The sequence below is a fragment of the Microtus ochrogaster genome, unplaced genomic scaffold (genome assembly GCF_000317375.1).
Source record: "Microtus ochrogaster isolate Prairie Vole_2 unplaced genomic scaffold, MicOch1.0 UNK23, whole genome shotgun sequence".
Classification (NCBI taxonomy): domain Eukaryota; kingdom Metazoa; phylum Chordata; class Mammalia; order Rodentia; family Cricetidae; genus Microtus; species Microtus ochrogaster.
In genome coordinates this window covers 805,727-829,789 of record NW_004949121.1, presented here as the reverse complement: position 1 = coordinate 829,789, position 24,063 = coordinate 805,727, and the positions used below count along the sequence as shown (strand labels likewise).

At 36.8% G+C, this 24,063-nt stretch overlaps 1 protein-coding gene across 1 annotated transcript in view; it reads left to right on the top strand.

The window, feature by feature from the left end:
* The window catches only part of Tll1 (tolloid like 1), a 185,737-nt gene that overhangs the window by 153,088 nt on the left and 8,586 nt on the right, over positions 1-24,063 (top strand). The window contains exons 13-18 of the mRNA XM_005367745.2: positions 2,680-2,875; positions 4,084-4,209; positions 6,791-6,951; positions 10,689-10,869; positions 16,544-16,669; positions 19,434-19,561. Coding sequence (XP_005367802.1) covers positions 2,680-2,875; positions 4,084-4,209; positions 6,791-6,951; positions 10,689-10,869; positions 16,544-16,669; positions 19,434-19,561 — 918 coding nt within the window. The remainder of the gene's footprint in view (positions 1-2,679; positions 2,876-4,083; positions 4,210-6,790; positions 6,952-10,688; positions 10,870-16,543; positions 16,670-19,433; positions 19,562-24,063) is intronic.

Genomic DNA, 24,063 nt, shown 5'->3' with positions numbered 1-24,063 from the left:
TACACATATGTAAATATACATATTTGCATATATTAACAGAGAAAAAGGGGCTGTGAATTTGAAGGAGAGCTAGGAAGGGCATATGAGAGGATTTGGAGAAAAGAAAGGGTAGAAATAAATCTTGTAATTAAATTATAATCTCAAAAATAAAAAATAAGAAAAAAGAATTCTTCATAGTGTTTTGATGACAGTATCTAGACACCTTTTTATTTTACCACTTATACATTTGTAGCCACTAGATGACAACTGCCATTTTCTTTTACCTCTAGTCCCTTAAAACACCCATTTTCCAGTGCCTGTGAACTGAGTAGTCTAGTGTCTCATGTAAGCAGAATAATTCAGAATCACTTTTAGCTTATTCCATTTTCCTAAGTTCTTCAAGTTTCATATATAAAGTAGTATATATGACAATTAATTTTCCTTTTAAGAGCAAATAACATTTCCTTGTTTTTGCACATTAGATTTTTTGTCTATTCATATATAAATTGATAGGTGTTGTTTATACATTTTGGCTAAATCAATCATTTAATTCTGATCATGGACATTGCAAACATTACCATATATACATATGTACATATATATCCACATGCATTCATACGTGTGTGTTTGTGTATGTGTGTATGTGTGTTAAGATGTATACAGTGTAGCAAGGCATTGTGTGGCTGGATGGGTAATAAATCAGGGTCTGATCCTTTCTCTGAGTCCTCCCATAAGCAGTCATCCAAAGACTAAGGAAAAAGTGGTGGATCTGATGTCTTTTGTACAATTTATTTTATCTTAGCTCTCACTAAGTAGAAACCATTCACCTTTTCCTGGGTTCCCCACTAAGCAGCCTTTGAAGGGATGAGTTTTCAAAGTCATGAAGCAAAGCAGAGTGCCTCTTTGTAACTCTGAACCTGTTATCCCCTTGTGTGTTCAGACGCCCTTCAAGGCCAGTTAAATATCAACTTTTGAAAATCATATACAAAGTTCACTTTTACTTTCAACATTGTCTCTATGGATATTAGATCTGTTTACATTGTATTGAACTTGCCATATTCATGGAGAGTTTATGCTCTGGTTACCTCCAAGTTTACAATCAATGAACAATGCTATTATCAAACCATAGTCACTTCATGTCAGTTGTGCATGACATTGCCTCTAGTAGGCCTAGCTCTTGAATTGTCTATGCTTATGCGTTAACTCTAGAGGAAACTGCCTTTTAAAAAATTTTTTTCTTTTATATGTCATTAGCTTTCTTATTTTTTTTTCATGGAACTTACGGTTACTAGTTTAACATCCATAGGTTTGATTTAGATATTTATTCTTTTAAATTTTTATGTATGTGGTGAACCTGTGAGTATACATGTACCATATAATTGCAGGAGCCTAAGGAGGTTAGAAGAGGGATTTGGATGCCCTGAAACTGAAGTTACAGGCAGTTGTGAGCTGCTCTGTGGGTGCTAAGCCAGGGTTCTTTGTGAGAGCAGCAAGTGTTTTTAACCACTGAGTCACCTCTCCATCTTATTAATTCAGTTTTTAACTTTAGCCATATTTATACCCTTCCCAAATATCAATCAGTAAAAAAAAATCTAATATAACTGGAAAATCTTGAATGCATAATGTAAGTGGAATAACTTGCATTTCTGTTTGTGCTTGATGTTGTAGTCCCAAGTCGAAGTATAGTTGTAATTAGCGTCGGTGGAGGAGATTCATTGTACAGGATTTACACTCAGGCTTACCCTGGAAAAGTATGTAAACCCCAGCATTCCATTCACTGATAAAGTCTCTCAGATTGGTGTTGGGAAGGGATGAAGCATTTCTGAACACTGTGGATTTATATACATGAGGAACACTCCATTTGCTAAGCTGCTCAACTGCAAACATTTACGATGTGTGAATGCAATTACATTCTAGATTATTAGTCAGTGCCAGATACCTGTTATTTAGTATATAAATAATGTCAAATCTGTAAGTAGGTATTAATGAAAATATCATTAAAAATATCATAAAAAGCATTTTTCTAGGAAATATACTTTTGTACATGTAAGCATTTAAACTTTCAATTGTAACTAAGTAAACAGCAAATTTGTTATAAATAAAAAAAATAAATGATTGTTTTGTATCTAGGAAAAGAACATAATGAGAGTTATCAACAGGATAAAGCCAATTATTATTTCTGAAGCACAGAAGGAATTATTTTTTAAATTTTTGATAGTGCCTTTTTTTCATCCTGGTTAGTACTATGATTTTGAGAACAGTAGTCAACCTAATATGAAAATTCATTTTACTTGACCTTGCTAAATTTTAATCTACATGACTTTTAATATGAAGCAATGAGGATGTTGAGTTTGAGGCCAGAGTGGAATACATAAGTAGTCCAAGATAACCTGGGCTATGCAGTGCAACTCTACTAATCATCAATCAATCAATCAATCAATCAACCTATCTGTCTATCTCTCAATGCATTTCCCTCTGTTACCTCTGTCCTATGTTGATGCCTTATCCCACGGATTTAAAATAGTTGAGTTCCTTTGTGTGCAGTGTAACTGTTAAGTCTTCGTATTCATGTGTCTTCCTTTGTGTCTTCATATTACCAAGTCAGTGCTGTGCCGCAAGAACACATATTGCCTTCCCACTGCACTTCTCTTACTAATATCTATTAGTGAGCAGATTGTTTTTACCATTTCCCCATTGCAGATTGAAAGACATGACAGCTGTGCCTATGACCACCTAGAAGTTCGAGATGGAACCAGTGAAAACAGTCCCTTGATAGGACGGTTTTGTGGTTATGACAAACCTGAAGACATAAGATCTACTTCCAACACTCTGTGGATGAAGTTTGTGTCCGATGGGACTGTGAACAAGGCAGGCTTTGCTGCTAACTTTTTTAAAGGTGATTTGCACCCTCTCACAAATTCGTGTTTCCTTGGTGTTGTTAAGGGTAGATGGGGTATTAAGTTTTGAGTCTGGGTAAAACTGGGTAGGAGTTCCTTAGAAGCTGAAGTATGTTCTTACATTCTAAAGCTAGGGAGTATTTACTAGAGTAAAATGAAAGCTATTTTAGTGCAAAAAAGTAACATCCAATTTACATATAGGAAATTTATAGGCATATTACCAAGTGTGTTATTTGAAGTGTACCATGCGAATGAAAATTTCTAGTAGAAAGAATGAACAATTTTTATCTGCATGGGCTTCCACAAGATAAATTGGTTAATATTTTACATATGCTGAAATTCACCAATAGGAAACATCTGTTTCCATTATTTAAATAGTACAGTTCACTGTCAACAAGAGTTGCGCAGAAGGTCACCATGTAAATTGGAAGGTGGAGAGAGTTGTTACTTCAATATATAAATTTATTAAAACACATTATATTTTATGCAATAAAAGTGCATACATTTATATGAATATTTATTTTTAGTCTAAGTATCTGTATAAAAACACCAAAGCATTAAAAGATCTAGCAATCTACTAAGTTTCATTTTTTTTAAAGTTATAATCATTACAATCTACTTCTTGATGATATTTTTAAAGGTATTTGTGTAGTATATGATTTTGTGCTTGTGCATACAGGATTTGTATATGCTGTGTGTGTGCTGATAATTAAACCCAGGGTTTCTCATATGCAAATCTTATATTCTCCCACTCATCTGTGTGTGTCTCCAGCTTCTAAAAGCATGTTTTGAGATATATTTCACAAATTATACTGTGAAATCAGTAAGTGATGCTGCACTTTTTCAACTTAATTCCAAAACATCTCCAGGATTTAGTAATCTCCATTTTCCCTTAAATTCAGAAAACACACACACACACACACACACACACACACACACACACACACACTGTGTGTGAGATAAGGTGACTTCCAGTTGTCCCTGAAGCAGGTGGATTTCTCGTCTCTCTCTTGTTCTCTGGATTTGGTTGCCACACTATGTGTTCCTACAGTTCGCACAACAAAGGCTTAGTCATTAGAATCCTTTTGTTGAGGAATGAGTGGTCTGTTTTATTCAGAGCCATTAAACACCACATTTGAAGAGGTTTTGCATTCTCACGAACAAAGATTGAACACTCTAACTGCTCTGCATCTCTCTCACTTTATAGAAGAAGATGAGTGTACCAAAGCTGACCGAGGAGGTTGTGAGCAGAGGTGCCTCAACACACTGGGCAGCTACCAGTGTGCCTGTGAGCCTGGCTATGAACTGGGGCCAGACAGAAGGAGCTGTGAAGGTAGGGCCTGTGTGTGTGTGTGTGTGTGTGTGTGTGTCTATCTCCTTCTTTTCCTGCCTGCCTGTCCGTCTATCTCTTTCTCCATCCCTCTTCTTTCTGTCTGTCTGCATCTGTCTCTGTCTCTCTGTGCTGTCATTTTCTGCTACAGTGAGCACAGCAGTCATGACAGCTCACGTGGTCTCCCGTTACTAGCATCTACCTCTTCCTCCCCTGGCTATAAGACCTACATGTGTGTCCAGCTCCACCATCACCGACATTTAGCTCTGCATGTGTTCTTCTACCCCTCCCTCATCACCCCTTCAGTTGTCTCTCCCGCTCTCCCTGTGTCTGTACTCACTTCACTCACTTCCATTCTTTGTGTGGGAATGTAACCTTCCATATTTCCTCAGCCACACATTTCAATATCTGTTACTTTTTTTATTATATTCTTGACAGACTGTATGCATAGAACACACTTGTTTACTTGGTCTTCTCCACATATTCATCTACGGACACAGACATAAGAATGTAGCACAAAATTAAATAAATATTTTTGTGAGTTAAAATTTATTGTACAATGGCATTTTAATCATGGTCATCTACACTTGTTCACTGAAATCTTACATGAAAGCTTGTATACAATGTTTTGTTATCAGGGCCTATAGGTAGGTTCTTTCTTAATTATTTAAAGATGCTTCATTTTAATTCCTCTTCCTTCATTGCATCTTTTAATTTATTTTATTTCATGTATGTATGTGTCTTGCCTCCATGTATATAAATGTGCCACATGCACATCTCGTGCCTTTAGATGGATGAGGATGGTGGATCCCGTGGAATTGTAGTTACACATGATCGTGATCCACTATCTGTGTGCTGGGAACTCAACCTAGGTCTCCTGCAAGAGCAACAGTTCTCTTAAGTCATCTCTCCAGCCCGTTCCTCCATTTCATACAGGCTTCACCCATCAGTGTAAGGGCAGAGCACACTGGCTGATCTTCCCTGCATCAATTTCTCTTTCACCATCCCCACTGTTTTATCTTCACAGACATTTACAATTTACAGTCACATAATTTAGAGTTTCACCACCAAAATGTAAGTCTTCCAAAAGTGAGCCTTTTGTTCATACATCAGTGATATATAGGCTGTGATTATATATAAGTGCAAAAGGCAGTAAAACTTTTTGCTTCATATTTGATGTTGTGGCCCCTGCTGGCTTACTTTTGAAAAATGACACTGCTTCTTTATTTCCTAAGTTTGAATTCATGCTTGGCCTTTCAAGTCTCCATCACATGTACTTAACTGCCAGCCTCCCCTCTACACCACTAGATACAGAAATAAAAATGGCATAGTTGGGAAAAATGTGAAGTATTTTAAAGTGGCCCATTGGTTATCAATTCTGAAGGCAAATGACTCTAAGAAATTTTATTGCTGCCTGCAGCTTCAAGCAAAGTCTTGCACGTCATAGGCAGGTGCTGAACACAGATCTGTGACCCCAAGATGAACATCACTATTCCTTACATGTGACCCCTAGAAATAAATCTTTTTCTTGATAGTCATTTATCAAACACCCAGTGAAAATGGGTGAACCAGTCACTTTGAATACTTACTAATATGATAGCAAATACACACATACCTATGTTTACACAAGCATGTAGACAAAGGCGTCATCTCAGATAACTAACTATTCGACATTCCAGAAATTAGTTATGAGCTATATGTAGGGTGTGCTCGTTTTATTCGACTTGCCCTTGTGATACTCTGACTTTGTTTTTTCAATAGGAACTTAGAAAGGAAATATAAACAGTGTCTATTCTAAAAGATCATCAAATATCTAAGAATACAATTTTTTAAAATTAAAAGCTTTGTAATAATATGTTCTATCTGTTATTTTATGTTTCTTGCTGGTGTAGGTTAAATGGTCTTACTTACCTTGGGGAAGAGTATGGGAATTTTAAAATATGGGTTTGGTAATATTTTATATGAATATTTTATGCTGTCTCTCTATCATCTTTCTATCATCTATCTCTATAAATCTATCAACATCATTTCTCTCCTATCTTATCTATTCCTCTATATATCCATCATCTCCCTCTATCTACATATCAATATCTAAGTATCTATCATCTATTATCATTATCTATTAAAACATTTGTGTATCTATATATGTATGTATGCATGTGTGTGTATCTATCAAAGATCTCTCAATCAGTTATTTCTATCTACTTAGCCATCATCAGCCAATCAGTCATCTATCATTTATCTCTGTATGTTTTCCTTAGTTCCCACAATTTTATTAATTTCATAAAAGTAATTTTATATTACTTTTCAGTCATCAAGATACTGTAAGGTATTTTACATGCATGAAAAAGAAGAAAACTTGGACCTGGTTTCATACGAGTCACTGAAATTTGAAGCTATTTACAATGAACTTCTTCATTTTCAAGATGATGATTAACAGCCTATGAATGGGATTTGATGATAAAAATCTTTTGCTAAACCTGAGAGTGCAGTTTCTCGAGTTGACAGAAGCTGAATCACATTTAATGCTGACATGGTGGGAGTTGAAGGGGTGGCGCTGATACTATTTCCTTTTCCCTTCTAGCTGCTTGCGGAGGACTTCTTACGAAGCTCAATGGCACCATAACCACTCCTGGCTGGCCCAAAGAATACCCTCCAAACAAAAACTGTGTGTGGCAAGTGATCGCTCCAAGTCAGTACAGAATCTCTGTGAAGTTTGAGTTTTTTGAACTGGAAGGCAATGAAGTAAGTGAGCAAGGTCTGCAGCATCTTTTTTCATGTTTAGAAGCCCAAGGCAGTCTGACAACTTAAATGACATTACTATTCCTTTTCAAAATACACTTTACTGAATTAAAGGATCAATTTTTTGAGATATGACCACACCGAAACTCGTGAAATCACTGATCTGGAGATGTCTGTAGGCTATACACAAACACACCAAATTCAGGTCGAATTTAAGGCGTAGGAATGACAGCCAGAAAATGTCAGCTGAATTTTGTTTTCACTGGATGATTTTTATGGACAAGGTCATAAGTACCTGCTTCTAACTTTTAGTTCTGCATTTATATTTAATTGTACGTGACTTAATTTGACTAAGTAGAATAAAAACATTAAATAATGAAAATTACCTTCCTTTTTCTGTATACCTCCTGAAATTTGCAAACATGGGATGAGAAATGTAATGTATGAATGCCTCTAGGCATTGTTATTGGATTTTTTTGTAGGTTTCATACACAACTTCTTTGGTGTACTTATTTTTTACTTTTGTTCCTTTTTCTGTCTACTCATGGTTTTGCTTTTAAAATATTCATTTTATTGCTTTTATTTTATTTTTATTTTATTATTTTATTTTAATTATTTTCCTTCATTTTACATCCCAGCTTGAAATATTCTTTTCTCCAGTAATTCAACTTGTAATGGTTAAGATAACTTTTTTGTTTGATTTCAAGTTTTAATTAAGATGTATTGCAGTTTTTCACTCTCTGTTGCATTAATAACAATAAAGCTATCATATCAAGCACAACTGAGGGCAGCACAAATGTAGGCAGCAGACAAAATTGTCCCTAAAAAGCACCTGGGAAACCAGGACTAAGTGAGAAGTGTCCTTTAAACAAGCATCACCGGGTATAAGGCAACTGTGCTCCATAAAAAAATCCATCTGTGACTTGTTTTTTGTTTTGTTTTGGTTGATTATTTTTCAGTTCTCTCACTTGGATGGCATAGATGGCTAGGATGTTACCCAGTACCTTCCAAATCTACAAAAAAAAATCCTTGCAAAGGAAATTCACCGTATAATAAACTTTGAACTGTCAACATGTTTAGGTAGTTAAAACCCAATGCATTTCAATAGCTGTTTCTTTGGGCTACTTGGTTATATGGATTTTTTTTATAATAGACAGAAAAGGCTTTTGAAAAAAATAAACAATTATAAACATTATTTTGATCAGCTGAGCAATGGGAAAATCATCTTATTCTTTTTTAAGATTTATAAACTGCAAAACACACATAAATCGATATATAACAAATGTCACTTTAAACAAATGTTCCATTGTTTTAGAACCTAAAATACAGTCAACCAATTCATTACCCAGTTAAATGCTAATCAGAACTGTTATCTTTTTTAATTTTTAAGATAACTTTATGCATTAAAAATAAATTCTTTGGAGGCTTTGAATTAAATGTGAAGAGTGACCTATGGAGGTAAAGGTAGGCAGGACTATCAAATCAGAAAAGTTAATCAGCTGGGAAGAGGAGAAGGCTGATTCATTAAAGTCTCTGTCATGCTAACGTGAGTATCTGGGTTCCACACCCAGCATCTGGAAAAAGGCGGGGCATGGCTGCACATATTGTAGTCCCAGCACTGGGGACTCCAAGACAGGAGGACCCACAGCTCTTGCTGGACATTCAGTCTAGACTAGACCTCCAGGTGCCGTATAACTCCCTACCATAAAAAGGAAGCAGAAAGCTTTTGAGAAATGATAACTGGAGTTGACATCTGACTTACACACATGCATACACACCTACATGTACACACATATGAAGGTCTCACACACACACACACACACACACACACACACACACACACACACACACACACACACACCAGTAGATTTTTTTAGATTATTTCCAGTATCATATTTTGGAAAAATGATAAGATGGGCATCAATTAAACCTTTTAACATATTTAATAAGCAGGAAACATAATTTTCCTTAACAATTATCTCAAATCAGAGTGACTATTGAAATGAAGACTATAATTATAACTCATTTTGAAAAACTTTTTATATGATCCACACTTTCCAGAAATGGGATTTCTCTCCCAACATGTGACTTGATGTTGACGGAATGTTGAGTTAACTCTGCTATCATAGTTATTGCTATAGCTATTATTGGGTTAGGAGAGACATTTTGAATTGACTCGTGGTGTGAGAAGAAAAGGAGCTTCTATGAAGGAGGAAGGGGCAGAGGTGGTTTTATACAAATGCCCCTTTGTGTTCTGGATGCCTTGGTCTCATTGTAATGGCCACTATTCACAGAACATCTGGCTGTGAACTTGTTAACATAGGCCAGAATTCTTAAACTGGCCTTACTGTGTGGGAAGCCTTCTCAGCATTCTATGTATTTCCATAGCTTGATAACTTAACTGTTTACAGTAACAGACCCAAGCAAACCTTTGACTTATAAAATCTTAGAGTAAATCAAAACTTCATTATTCTGTTCTCTGAATTGATGTTCCAGAAGAAAGCCAATAGTAAAAGCCTTCAGCATCTGAAACATTCTTTTAAAATGGAGTTCTCCGTCAACAAATGTCACACTCTAACGAAGTATGCAGAAAAAATTACTTCATTCTTCCCAGTAGCAGCTTATTTATTTAGTACCTAATTAATATCACAAAAAAAAATCCCCAGTGATTTGAGTTGACATATTTCAAAGTACAGATCATGCCCCAGGGTTCAATCGTATGTATTGTTAAACCTTGCTAATTATACGTTTATATAATAAAGTTGCTCATGCAAGATGCATTCTGTAGCATACATACGCTCTGTTAGAGCTTGGGGAAAGTGTGCTGTGGAAACATCTGTTAGTGGCCATAAAATCGCTTAAGAACACTTGGCATGCAGTTGGGTCCTTGCATTTTCGTGATGCTAGGTAAATAAATCAGATGATCTTACTTCATTTTGTTACAAATCCACGGCTTATTCCACTGAAGAGATTTAGCATTTGTTTACAATCCGCTAGTAGTCCTACCAAATAATTTATAGTACCTAACCCTGAAGGAAATGAAGAAACAGGCGCTCTGTAACAAGCACTGAAGACAGGATTCCAGTACTACCCACCAATTGTCTATCTACTCCTTGGAGTTGTAATCGGTGCTGTTTGGTACAGAGTGTCATGCTTAGGGTATGCAGTACTGGTTTAAACCCAACTCTGGGCTGTTAGCCAACTACAACCATATGTGATAAGCTTACCTTTGTACATGTTTTGTAAAAAAATTCTAAACATAGGTTTTGTTCCGAGGATGACTTCTATTGACAGGGGTCATTCTGGGAAAAATGTAGCATAGAATCTTATATTTTTGTCATCAGTGTTAGATGAGACACGGCAAATGCTGTCACAATTCACCCTGAAATTTAAAATAAAAATAAAATGAAGGCAGCAATCATACCTTATCTTCTTCCCATAGATACCACCTTTGAACAAATCTTAATTCTCCTCATATTTTGGTATTTTTGTAAAAGATACATGATAGGAATTGTACAAATAAATTGATGAAAGAAGGGTTTCCACAGTAAATTTCTTAAATTTTTGTACCCTCTGCTCATAGTTTATTTTTGTTGGATTTGGTTTTTTTCCCTTTATGTGTTAATCCTAGTAGGAATACCATGGGGTTACTGGATGAAAGTCATGACAGGTTTCTCTAACTATGGTCTCAACTATCTGGTTCTCTCTAACTGGTGATCATGACAACCATGTTTGTCCAGGTTTGCAAGTACGATTATGTGGAGATCTGGAGTGGTCTTTCCTCTGAGTCTAAACTGCATGGCAAATTCTGTGGAGCTGACGTACCTGAAGTGATCACTTCCCATTTCAACAACATGAGGATTGAATTCAAATCGGACAACACTGTATCCAAGAAGGGCTTTAAAGCACACTTTTTCTCAGGTATGCGTGTACAAATGCTGTATACACATGAGTTTCTGTCTTCCAGTGTGCACTGATTTAACTGCTCTGTCTTCTTCTCTGCTTTCTGTAATGGGGAGGTGTGTGGAATGCCTGAGCTCAGTTTAACAGCTTGATTAGTGCAGATGTTAGTATATTCATAGTATAGAACCAGATGAAATGCTGTCTCCAAACAGTAGCTCTTATATAAGTTTAAATATTGTAGCAAATTCTAGCACAAGGACTCCAGCATTTTTGCATACTGACTGCTCCATATGTGTGCATGGTGAAAATGACGCCAGACTCCACCAACCTGGCAGATTTTCCAAATAATATTTATTGCCTCAAAAACTGTTATTTCATTTGAGTACTACATTTTTCCCCATTTTATATTTCTTTAATATGTTAGGCTCAAATTAATGTTCAGTTTTGTCTTGTTTATACATAAATCATTACAATAAGTATGAAAAAGTAATTTATATTACATATAATTTTATATAGCTTTAAATAGAAATACAAAATGTACTTTAAAATATGTTATATAAAGATACAAAAATACATAATATTTAATGGTTTGTGACTGTTAGTACACTTTAAAATTAATTAAAAGTTCATTTTTTATATTAGAGCCTGAAGTATAAAAATAATTCCTAATTTTTACAAATATATAGTGTGTGTATGTTTGTGTGTATGTGTGTGTGTAAATATTATTTTCTCAATTTTGAACCTACTTTTTATAAAACTGTTCTTCTGACCTTCAAAAATAGGTTACAATAAACCTTACCACAGAAATCTCTTCTGCCTGTGTAGCTAGCAACTGATTTAACACAACTGAATCCAGATTATATTTTAATACTAGGTAATTTGAATTGAGTTCATTTAAACTCTATTTATGCCACCTTTTCTCCATTTAAAATTAATGAGATTTACAATGTCCAGGGTTTGCCTGCAGTTTTCAGTGTAATTGAAGTTAATGGTTCATAGAATCCATTGAGTTCCAAGTCAGATACAGTGAACACAAAACACAGGGGATTGGGGCTCCCTTGTTCTCCTTCCCTCCTTTCTCTCAGATTTAATTACCTTTTAAAAATGCTTTTCAATCATTCATTTAAGATTTCTATTATTCAAAATATAATTTTAGTTTCCTTGTCTAAAAGAAAGAGAACTAATTTCAGATCTGTCTATTTTGTAAATGTATATATTGAAGTTTTTAAGCAATCTGGTGGTAAGGTGGAGATAACTCTGTTATCTTAGTTCTGTCTAAATATTTATGTTAAAAGTTGAACTTACAAAATGAGTGAATTCTGCAAACCATCTAAAATACCTAGCATCTTTTACATTACTTCAGATGTTCACTTTATCTAAAAATCTTTTAAAAGATTTATTAAACAAAACCTGAGTCCAATGTATCTTTAACTCTATAGATTCTTAGTAAATTTAAATTTGCCTTTGTGACTATTGGCCAGGCAAGGCGATAGGAACTGGAGAGACATATTGTTAGGACAATGGCATTGACATGTAAGCTCCTTTGCTTCACTCTTCTCGCATGGATGTAAAAAGGAGCACAGTCCGAGATCGGCACATACGATTGAAGAAGTGACCACTTCCCTTGGTAGCATCCATAACTAGTAATTCACTATCAATCATATTCTTTGATACAATCATGTTCAGGAAGCAACTCTGATGTTTGTATTTATGTCACTCCTCTGGTGAAAAATAGCATATATAAATTATATGACTTTAGTTAATTTTGATAAAGTTTAGATAAGATTATTATGTCTAGGGGTATTGCTAAATATACTGAATAATTAAGGTCAAAAAGCAACAAAAGTACCAACTCTGCTGTTGTGTTCATTTGTGTATGGAGACATCTGAGGAACTAAATGCTTAGCTCCATGTCACAGTACAACCACTCCTTACTTCATCTTTGTCTGCCATTCATTTGCTTGACCATGAGAGACAGTCACGACCTTGCCATGGTAATGTGTTACACTAGCATCCTTAGGGCATGAAGAAAAAAAGGATACTTTTTGTTTCTTTAATAGACTGCCACTTGGTAAAAGTCCATAATAATTGTTAGAAACAATAAAATCCCAGTGTTCTCTCTTGGATTTATTGAAAGGTCTTAGAAATCTGCCAGATTTGGGTTTAAAATAGTTTGGATTTTTAAGCATGATTAGATTAACTGTGCACCTCAGTTCCTGTGTCTTTCTGCTTGCTAAGCAATACATTTCCTCCAGGAAGGGAAGTAAAGTTGCGTTTGGCATAAGTGCAAGGAAGGGATGGCAGCAGATGGAGATTCGGAAGGCTACACGGCTGACTATCAGAATTCTAAACTGTGTATTTGTCTAGCTGCATATTTGCATTGAAAAGAGCTAGATTTCTCATTGTGTTTTGAGCATAATAGTTTACAAAATAGTATGTAATGGTTTGTTAGGTGGTTCAGTATAACTAAGTTTATGAAAACCATAGATAAACATACTGTACTTTCTAGTAAATTGAAAGGTTTTTTTTTATTTGAAAATTAATTACTTAGGGATTTGCTAAAGCATAGTCATGGAAGTATTTTCACAAATACTATAGAAAGAAAAAAATGGTCATGGGAATCAAATCACCGAACATGATCTGTCTCAGAACTTCGAGTCTTGGAACAGTTTTATGAACTATCTCAAAACTAGACAGGAGGAATTCAGAGTCGCTTTATGGAATAATTGTATGACAGTAGAAAGTATAAATAAGTGACAACAAATGTACCTGGCAGAGTCCTTTTTGTCCTAAGTGTCCTAAGGTTACTTAGTGAGGTTATCATCTAAAACGTTGTAGATTATAGACTATTGCCGGAACCTGGGTAGAAACCTACTCATCTTATGTACCCGCAGCTAAGCCAACGTGCATGCACATAAGAGAGCTGCCACTGATAAGTGCCCAGATGACTGTGTTGTGGTACAAATGTGGTGATTCTGATGTTGTGCAATTCCCCCTAAGGAACGTTTCTCTGAATTAAATACAAAGAAACTGTCAGAGGACAAACTCTTGCATCGCATACTTCTCTGTTACTCCAAACATTTCTAGATCTATAAAGCATTGCATCATGGTCTGTCCTCTTTGAAAGTGAAAGAATTTTACTACTTATACAGATTTTAATTAGCTGAACAGTCATATAAGATGAAAATATAATTGGATTAATTTTAAATTATCTCATTACAAGCTACCCAATATACATGATCCTCTAATATACATATTGATAGTTGTTTTTATCAAGGTTTAGTTGAAAATTTTTATTCTTAAAACTCAGAAGCTGTTACTGAGAGAGAAATCCTAATCAAGAATATAATATATGCAGTCATTTTAAATGCTTTACAATAACAGTTACTAGAAAACTTAATATTTATCAGTAAAAATAAATTTTATTAGTTATTCTATCTTATTCAGAAGGAAAAAACTGTTTAAAAGTTTAGTTCTCTTGCAAAAAGTGGTCCACCAGGAATAAAGATAAACAAATACACTCAAGTACTAGGGTACGCAGTGGAGTAGTGTGTGCATATTATGATTTCTGATGTATCTGATAAAGTAGCACAGATATTGTAGCTCTTTCCACTTTTAAATGTGTGTTTTATATTGAAGGGGAAGAATAAAAGATATGTTTTAAAAAGGAAATTTACCAGAGAAATTAACATGCATTGTATCTGCTACTGCTATATTAGAGAAATTAACACATTTTCATGTATCAATTCTAGGCAATTATAAGAAGTTAGTCGGAAAAAAAATTAAGTTAATGGATTTTTCTGTCTGACAAATCTATGCCTGTCTAGAAAAGTCATTGTTTCTCATTGTAGGGTAAATTCCATTCAAACTCCTTTTATGGGCATGCATGCACGTATTATAGAAAGCTTCTGCAGTAGCATTTTCTGTGTTTTCAAGGGTCTTTAGTGTCTCTTATCTCTCCTCATCCTCTCCCCTGCCTTCCCGTCTCACAACCCCCTTAACCTTTAGTGTCTCTTATCTCTCCTCATCCTCTCCCCTGCCTTCCCGTCTCACACCCCACTTAACCTTTCTTGCTCCACTATTCCTCATTTCCCCTTTAAGCCACCTGCATTCTAACTCCGATTCGTTGGCTAATTGCATCCTCAATGGTCCTTTATTCCTTTCTCAATTTCTGTGGGACAGCTAAGTCTTATAACCCACTCCATCCAGATGAAGGAGTGGACATGTCAGAGTCGGAAGCAGTGCAGAACTATAGCAAAACTGTTTCTGCACACAACAGGGCAGTTGTACATCTAAGCTCACAGCAGCCTTGACAGCATGCACAAGATTTATATAAACTCATCAGGCAAAATCCCAGCTTAGAGAAAAGAGGTGGTCCCAAAGTCCCACCCACTGTGGGAGCTGTTGGCAACTGATGGCTAGACAGAGAAAGTCAGTTTTTCCTCAAAGATGTGGCCCGTGGCAGGCTGCCCCTACTCCAGTGGATGTCACTGCACTCGAGCACATACTGGCAGTATTAAGTGGATTCAGTGGGCAGTAAAAAAAAAAGAGAAAGTATAGGAAGCTGGAAATGAAAGGTAGTGATGGGATATAAGAGAAATGAGAGGGGAGGCAAAAGAGGGGATTTGACCAAATATTACATGCATGTATGAATATTAAGTGAAGTGTTTCCCCTCAGAGCCACTTCTTCAGGGAAAATACTGATCAGAATTGAATCTTGTATGTACTACCATAAGCTGACCAGCTCTTGCTGGAAATAGCAGCCGTGAGTTTAGACTTTGGATTCTGCCTTTCTTATTCTCTGTGGAAGGAACATCTGGGCGATGTGCATCAGGCACCGCCTTCCAGTTTGATTGAACTTGCTATGCTGGGCTTGGAACGGCAGCTTGGTGGCGCCCTGTGGTAGCTGTGACTCTGCACTGCGCTGGCTGTCCTCTAATTCCCTTTAGCTGCATTCCCTGTAGTGGCTATGCTATTTACAAAGTGTCTATTTCTTTCCACTCTAACCTCTGTTTTCCTTCTCACACACCACAAGCCCCTTTAGGGGATGACTTATTAATAAGCAGATCTACCAGACCACTCTGCTTAAAATACATAAATTTAATCCCATGTTTAGAATGGACCAAGGATACCTTTTTCTGTCTTTGAATGTTATGAAATACCCAAACTAATTAATTGTAAGTATATTAATAAAAAAACCCACCATAGTTATTAAATGATTTTTAGGAGTGACTCTATACCTGTCTTGGAAGCTTGTTCAGCTTCGGTCATAGCTGTATTATTGCCCTCCTATACCTCTTGTCTTTGTTCAGACTGCTCACAATTCCACACCTGTCTCTGAAAAACTGGTAACGGATGCTAAAGATCATCTGGAAAAGGTCCATCTTTCTCCCACCAGAAATTTCTGCTCTAGCATAGAATATTGCCAAATGCTCCAACACAACTCTCTCAACACGCAGTCCGTGCCCTATACCAGTGCTTTCAGAAGCCCAGCTCATAGCACAAGTCCTCAAGCTAAACAAGAAATAAGTTAAACGAAGGCACTCTAAGTTTGAATTTGTCTTATGTCGGAAACCATGAGATGTGCAGTTCATTTTGTCTTCTGTCAAAGTCCACCACAACTAGCCGGATCTGTTCTGATCTGCTTTTGTTTAAAAACTGCTCCCTAACCTGGGTCTTATTTCTCTGTTAGATAAGGATGAGTGCTCCAAGGATAACGGCGGCTGTCAGCACGAGTGTGTTAACACGATGGGGAGCTACGTGTGTCAGTGCCGGAACGGATTTGTACTGCACGAGAACAAACATGATTGCAAGGAAGGTATGGAAAGACGTAATTGCTTGACAACATCTCACCTCTCACGTGTGTTGAGCAAAGCCTGGCTTCCACTTGCTTAATCACATGCTGCTGCTCCTGCAGACTATCCAAAGCTCAAAAACCTAGCCATTATGGGTTGTGTGTAGATATTCATGAGATGCTATGGGACACCTCATTAGGTGAAACAAAAGTTCTGCACTTCACACACAGATGACATTAGATTTAACTTTGTATAACAGAGAAGTTGCTACAGTGTCATCTGCTAGACAACATTTCTCCACATGGTTCTGCGTCTTTGTAGAGAGGCTCCATCACCCTGTCCACATATAAACCTCTCCAAAATGGTTTACATTTGGTGTGGTATCCCTCCCTGAATATGTCATACATTACATGAGCGATGCTCCTCTAAGTATCAGAGCTATCAGACACAGAGGGTAGATTCTCTGCCATTTGGAGTCATAAGCAAGAGGTTAGGGGGAAAGCATACTAATATAACAATAACTTTCTAGACTATCTCTGTCCCTAAGATTTTGTGAAGCGATTTTTAAAAGTAAGAACAAAAAGCAGTTACGTAGTTCTTCTTTCTTCTTAGGGACTTTGCTGTGGGATGGCCTACTTAGATTGGAGGCCAGCTTTCTCTTAAAAAGAAAATTATTAAGACAAATTTTATAACTGTTGTCATTAGGACATGTATGTTGGAAAAATCTGTTTATAATAACAGTCTTGTGAGTAGGTGTTTGTATACATTTTAGAGTCATCCATAATGTCCATATGGGCCTTCCTTACAGATGGAATCTCATATCCAGGATTTTTCCTCTTCTTTTTCATTAAGATAATGACATTGTACAGAATTAGATGCAAGCAAGAATTTTTGCTCTCTGCATTACGCACAGGATGTTTATAACTTGGTGGGGTAGGCTACTAATTCAAAGACTGGGACAAAAGGTCCAATGATTTTGCAGACATGTAAAGTAATTCAAAGGAAAGCAGCTTTTACAGTTTATGTGTAGAATTCATGCTCAGATGTGTTCCTGACAGTAGCTTTCTGGAACTGATTTTAGAGAAAACTTCCTATTAGACAGAATGATTTCCAGATATTCCCTATTGTAGCTTATTTGTATCGCCAGGAAGGAGGCTGAATTTCCCTCTACTTGTGTTGTATGGTGTGCACATTGCACTGCTTGGCAGGGAGAATTTAACTTTGCCATGGGTGGATGTAGATCCTGCAGATGGCATGCTTCATAGGGCAAGGCCCAAACATAGGCAATAGAAGTGAGGACTCAGTACAGAATTTTATCTTTTTGCAGAGATAGGCCTTGGGCATGCTAGGTATATTCTCTACCATTGAGGTTTGCTGAGATAGGCCTTGGGCATAGTAGGTGTGTACTCTACCACTGAGATTTGCAGAGATAGCCTTGGGCATGCTAGGTATATTCTCTAACATTGAGGTTTGCAGAGATAGCCTTGGGAACGCTAGGTATGTTCTCTAACATTGAGGTTTGCAGAGATAGGTCTTGGGCATGCTAGGTATGCACTCTACCACTAAGGTTTGAAAGCTACATTTACAGCTTCATAACACTTGTTCTTTTTTTAAAAATGATCTTAAAATATTTTTTAAAAATTTCATTTTATATTCCAACCACAATTCTCCCTCCCACCTCTCCTCTAGTCCCTCCTTATCTCCTCCCCAGCCCAGCCCCATACACTCCTCCCAAAGGGTAAGAATCCCATGGTCAGTTGATGGAGGATCAAACCCCTCCCCACTGCATTTGTTAAGGCTGAGGATGGCTTCCCAACATAGAAAATGGCCTCCAACATGCTAGCTAATGCACCAGGGGATAGATCCTAGATTCCTCAGATTCCCCTCTCTCTCTCTCTCTCTCTCTCTCTCTCTCTCTCTCTCTCTCTCTCTCTTCCTCTCCTCCCTCCGTCCCTCCCTGCTTCCCTCTCTCTCCTTCATTCCCCTGTTGAAAATCAAAATTTTCCTGTGAGAATATAGAACATCCTGGGAGGTCTTTTAAGAAAGGAGGAAACTGTCATGACAGCAACAGGAATTATCTTAGTTTAGTTTAGGGGATAAACTCCAGGGCAGCGCTGCAGTGACTCAGGCGTATTATCTATGTAAGAAAGAATCTCCCAGTATCAAATTATAAAGTGACACCAGTTGTGAGAAACATAATGTTATACCATGGTGATTTGCTGGGAGTTCCCTTCAGGGTTAGCAGCAATTTGCTTATTTTTTTTTTTTTACCTTAGTGCTTCATTCCACCAAATGGTGGTAGCATAGGCATTCAAGTATACATTTAAGTATAGGAGAGAGGAGATATAAATGCATGAGTCACAGAATGATTTAGTAATGCTCATTATCTATAAGCGATGTTGTATAATGATGCAGCCCATTGGCTTTTCTTTGTGGTGAAATATTTTGCTCAGACCCAGTGTAGACATGGTTGATTTGCAACCTATGTTACCCAAGCCTGAAATGTCTGATCCAATCGTTTAGAATAGAAGCTTGCTTTCCTCAAGGCACTTGTGGGGTCTGTGGCAAACATATAATTCCAGTGATTCAGACTGCAAATACGGCCTGATTATGTTCAGCAACAGATTTCCCAAAGCAGATGAAAATGGTAGCAATGATTGGTGTGATATTTGCTAGCAATGCAGGGAAGACATTCAGCAAGGCAGGGGGAGCAGATAGGTTGCTTGTTTTCTGACCTAACTCTGCCCTGGATTCCAACACCAACTGATACTGCTGTTATTGGCACAGCTGAGTGTGAACAGAAGATCCACAGCCCAAGTGGCCTCATCACAAGTCCCAACTGGCCAGACAAGTACCCAAGCCGGAAAGAGTGCACCTGGGAGATCAGCGCCATTCCTGGCCACCGCATCAAATTAGTAAGTGACCCCCTTCCTTTTATCCTTTTATTCAACCGATTGTCCATGTCTTTCCTGTCTAGCCCACAGAGAAGGAGGAAGAATGTTTTATTTAACTGAATTAAATCAATTTTTCATGCTTTCCTTTCTACTTACAGAAAATAAATGCTTGATTTTTCAGATCAAGGTGAAAGCCATGTTCTCCGAAGGCCTCTTTAAAAGGTGTTATTAAAGTTGCATCCTAATGTTACTGATAATTATATGTACAAATGGGAGAATAAATGAAGGAATAAAAACAATAGAAATTCATCTGAAAAACAATGGACTAATCTTTCACCTAAAACAGCATAGTGTCGTCTTCTGAGGGTATAGATTCTATTTGCCGCATTGAAAAAAAAAAACACACCTTTAAAAATAAAATCAAGCCTGGAGGTCATGGAGCACACCTTTAATCCCAGTACTCAGGCAGCAGAGGCAGGTGAACTCTGAGTTCGAGGCCAGCCTGGTGTATAAGAGGTAGTTCCAGGACAGGCTCCAAAGCTACAGACAAACCCTGTCTTGAAAAAAAATAAGATGTTTTGCATTGTCTTTTGTGGGATATTAATTTACACAATCTATGACTCTTAGCATGAAAATTTGTAGATCTTTATATTATACTTATAATTGTGCCAACTATTACTCTGTATGACTAATTCAAATAATGACTATAAGTTACTCTTCTCGCCCATTTTCTTTGAGTTTTGCCTGGTCATCAAATAATAGTATTGCTCAATAGCATAGATTCGATGCATTATAACCTCCCAGAAACCAAAGAAATGAAGAATATGGCAGTGTTATTACTGTTCTACACATTCATATATAGAGGTAGCTCACAAGGCTTAGATCACCTGAACTAGGAAATGATATTGTTAAAGAGCAGAAAGACTTGAGAAAGATATTACTGATATTAAATATTCCACAGGACCAATCCATCCCAAAAGTGTATTTTAGCACTGATCTCTGTAGACTCTTCCAGTTAGTTTTTCCTATTTTATCTATAATGACGTTATGGGAACTTGGCGCTATGATGACATCAGAGATGGTGACAAAAGAGTCATCGTCCTGTCGTGGAGTTCTTTCACGTGCCATGTTTGTGACAGACTTTAAAGAACCATCACTCCCCAGTCACTCTGTGGAAGGGTGTTAGGTGCTTGAGATGCCAGCATGGCATGCACTGCCTGCCCTGCACTTACTGTCATGCTCCTGTCCAAGGTGCTGATTGACAGAATGCTTCTTTGAACCCCTTGGTGCTTGTTAGAGAGCTACACAGATAGTGGTGTTGGGAATATGGCTTATTTCTGATTGCATTCATGTGTAGAAATCAAATTTCTTTTAAAATTTTATTTCTGATAGTGTAACCTTTCTCTTTGAGCTGACTTGTTTTTTGCAGTGCACAGAATACACATAGCTTCACTTTTGAAAAATATTTGTTGAACATAGAGTTCTATGTCAACTGTATTTCCTTTCTGTACCTTTTCAATATTGTCTCCATTGCTTTTTATAGAGTTTGAAGTTTCTTACTATTTCATTGAAGATTTTGTCTTTATTTTTTTATACAGAGTAGTTCTTTTTTGTAGTCAGCTTCAAAATGTTCTCATTTAAATAAAGAATTTGAAAATAATGTACTTAAGTTTACTTGCATGCATTTAATAGTCTTATTTTGTGATCCACACTTTCCCATAAACTTCTTTGAATTTTCTTCATCTGTATGGTGGCATCTGCCATTCAGTTCAAATATTTCTTCACTTAACTCTTTTGTAATGCCATGTCTCTTTATCTGGGATTGAAATGATATAATTTATATTACTCCACAGCTCTTAGATGCTTTTAATTTTTGTCAATTGCATTTTGGCTTGATTAATATTTTTCCTTTCCTGAAAAAATATATATTTTACAATGTATTCTGATTATGGTTTTCCCTCTCCCCACTCCTCCCAGATCTTCCCCACTTCCCTTCTAATCGAAATCCTGTCCTTCTTTCCCTTTCTCAGTGGAAAACAAACAGGCATATAAAAATAATAATAAAATAAAATATGATAAATCAAAAAATTAAGTAGAATAGGGCAAAACAAGCAGAAGAAATGGAACCAAAGAAAAATCACTAGAAACACATACGGGAGTAGAGACACACATTCGCACACATGAAATCCCATAAAAACACAGAACCAGAAATCATAATGTCTTTGCAACAGACATGTAAAGTTTAAAAATATATTGACAAAGTATTATGGGACACAGATCCTCTAAAATTGCCACTTAATTCAGTTTGGTGTTGACAATCACTACTGGGCTGGGCATGGGTCATGCCCTTAAGAGTCGTTTATATACCCAGTGAGACTCCACTGGAGAAAACTCAATTTTCCTTTGTGAACAGTTGTTAACTGGAGATATCTTCTGGGTTAGGGATGGGGGAATGTGTCCACACTCCCTCCTAGGCTGGGACCCATGTGTCACAGACCCTGTGTATACTGCTGTAGTCTCTATGTTCACAAGTGCATTGGTCCTGTTTAGAAGGCCTTGTTTCCTTGGCGTCCTCCATCCCTTCTTGCTTTTGCAATCTTTATGGCCCCTCTTTCTCAGTATTCTCTGAGTCCTGAGTGGGGAAGATTTTTTTCATGAATACATGTTATTGAGGACTGAGAGTTCTACAAAGTTCTCACAATCTCTGCACAGTCTCTAGCTGTGGATCTCTGTATTTGTTCCCATCTACAAAAAGAGAAGCATCTCTGATAGTGGCTGAGCAAGACACTGACCTAATAGTATAGTGTGAATGACTGCCATTGAATTAGCTTTACTTTTAATGATTGCTTCTTCATTTCTTTTGTGTTTACTGAAAAAATTGTTAAGCATTATTTGTTTTACTATGTGTATAGCATTAATATTTAACTCATGGTTATAGTTTATATCTCTGTTAGTCTGTTGGATTTCCATAATAAAATATCATAGACTGAATATCAAAATATTATATATCAAAATTTATATATCAAAAAATTAGGTAAGTTCTCCATAGTTAGTTATGAATACTTAAAGTCTAAGGTCAAATTGGCTGTATGATTGGACTTACTCTGTGGTTTTCTGGTTGACCTCTCTTCTTGTCCTTTAAATGCCTACCTTTTGGATATATTTTGACACAGTTTTGTTGTTGTTATTGGTGTATGTGTGTGCGTGCATGTGCGTATGTATATATGTAATAAACTTGCTGTTATTGTGTGTATGTGCTTATTCATGTTTAGAGGTGCATTTGTGAATGTTTCACACAGTCCACACGTGAAGATCAGAGCACCAACTTTGGGTATCATCCCTTGTCTTTCTGTTTGCTTTAAGACAGGCTGTTTTAGCTGCTGTGGATGCTGAGCTAACTGTAAAACAAGGTGTAGGAGAGTATCCTGCTTCTGCCTCCCATATCCCCAGGAAGATAATGTGTGCACTACTTCATCTGGCTTTTAAGTGCATTCTGATTATTGGCACTCAAGTCATCAACCCATGCCATAGGTTCCTTTCCGTGAGCCATCAGCTCAGCTCATATCACTTCTTCTATCAAGTTAGGAGAAACTGTGGATTCTCTTCACTGTCTTCCAAGGATGTCTGCTCAATGCCAGTAGAGCTTTACTCTTTTAAATACATTTTACATGCATCATCTTCCTAAATGCCTCATCTTTACAACTAGTTAAAAATTTAGTCAATCCCAGAAAGGTGAACTTTAAAAAAAATACCCTTTCTATAAACGGCCAAACTGGGTTAATTCCAGAGAAAATGTGACTTACCACAGAATTTTACTACTATATTTTGTTCAAGAACTATATATTAGCTCTAGGTTAATCCATTGAATCAATTCTGTTTGTTTTGATTCAGTGTGTGTGTGTGTGTGTGTGTGTGTGTGTGTGTGTGTGTGTGTGTAAAATGAGATAAGGGCTTGTTTTTATTTCTATACATATATCTGGTCATTTTAGCACCATTTATCAAAGAATCCAAATTCTTTATTATGCGTTATGGACATTATCATAAAAAATAAGTTGAGACGGGTGGTTGGGAAACACACCTTTAATTCCAGCACTCAGGAGGCAAAGGCAGGCTGATCTCTGAGTTCACAGCCTGAAAGCAAGAAAATGTCCTACAAGCTTGCCCATAGTCAAGTCTCATGGTTTCTCTTCTCATGGTTCCTTAGTTGATGGTTTCTCAATTAAGAGCCCTTCTTCCCAAACTAGGTCAGTCTGTGTCAAGAGAACAAAAGTAACCAATCCAACCTGGTAGGAATGGTTTTCAGAAACCAGTTTCCCTAAATACCAATTTATTCTCTTACAGTAACATCGTTCTTGTAATTCAGAGGTAAATTTAGTTTCCCGGTTAATAAAGGATTCAACAGGGTGCAATGGGATAACTTGTAGAGAGAGTGTCCCCCTTCTCTTCTCTTCTCTTCTCTTCTCTTCTCTTCTCTTCTCTTCTCTTCTCTTCTCTTCTCTTCTCTTCTCTTCTCTTCTCTTCTC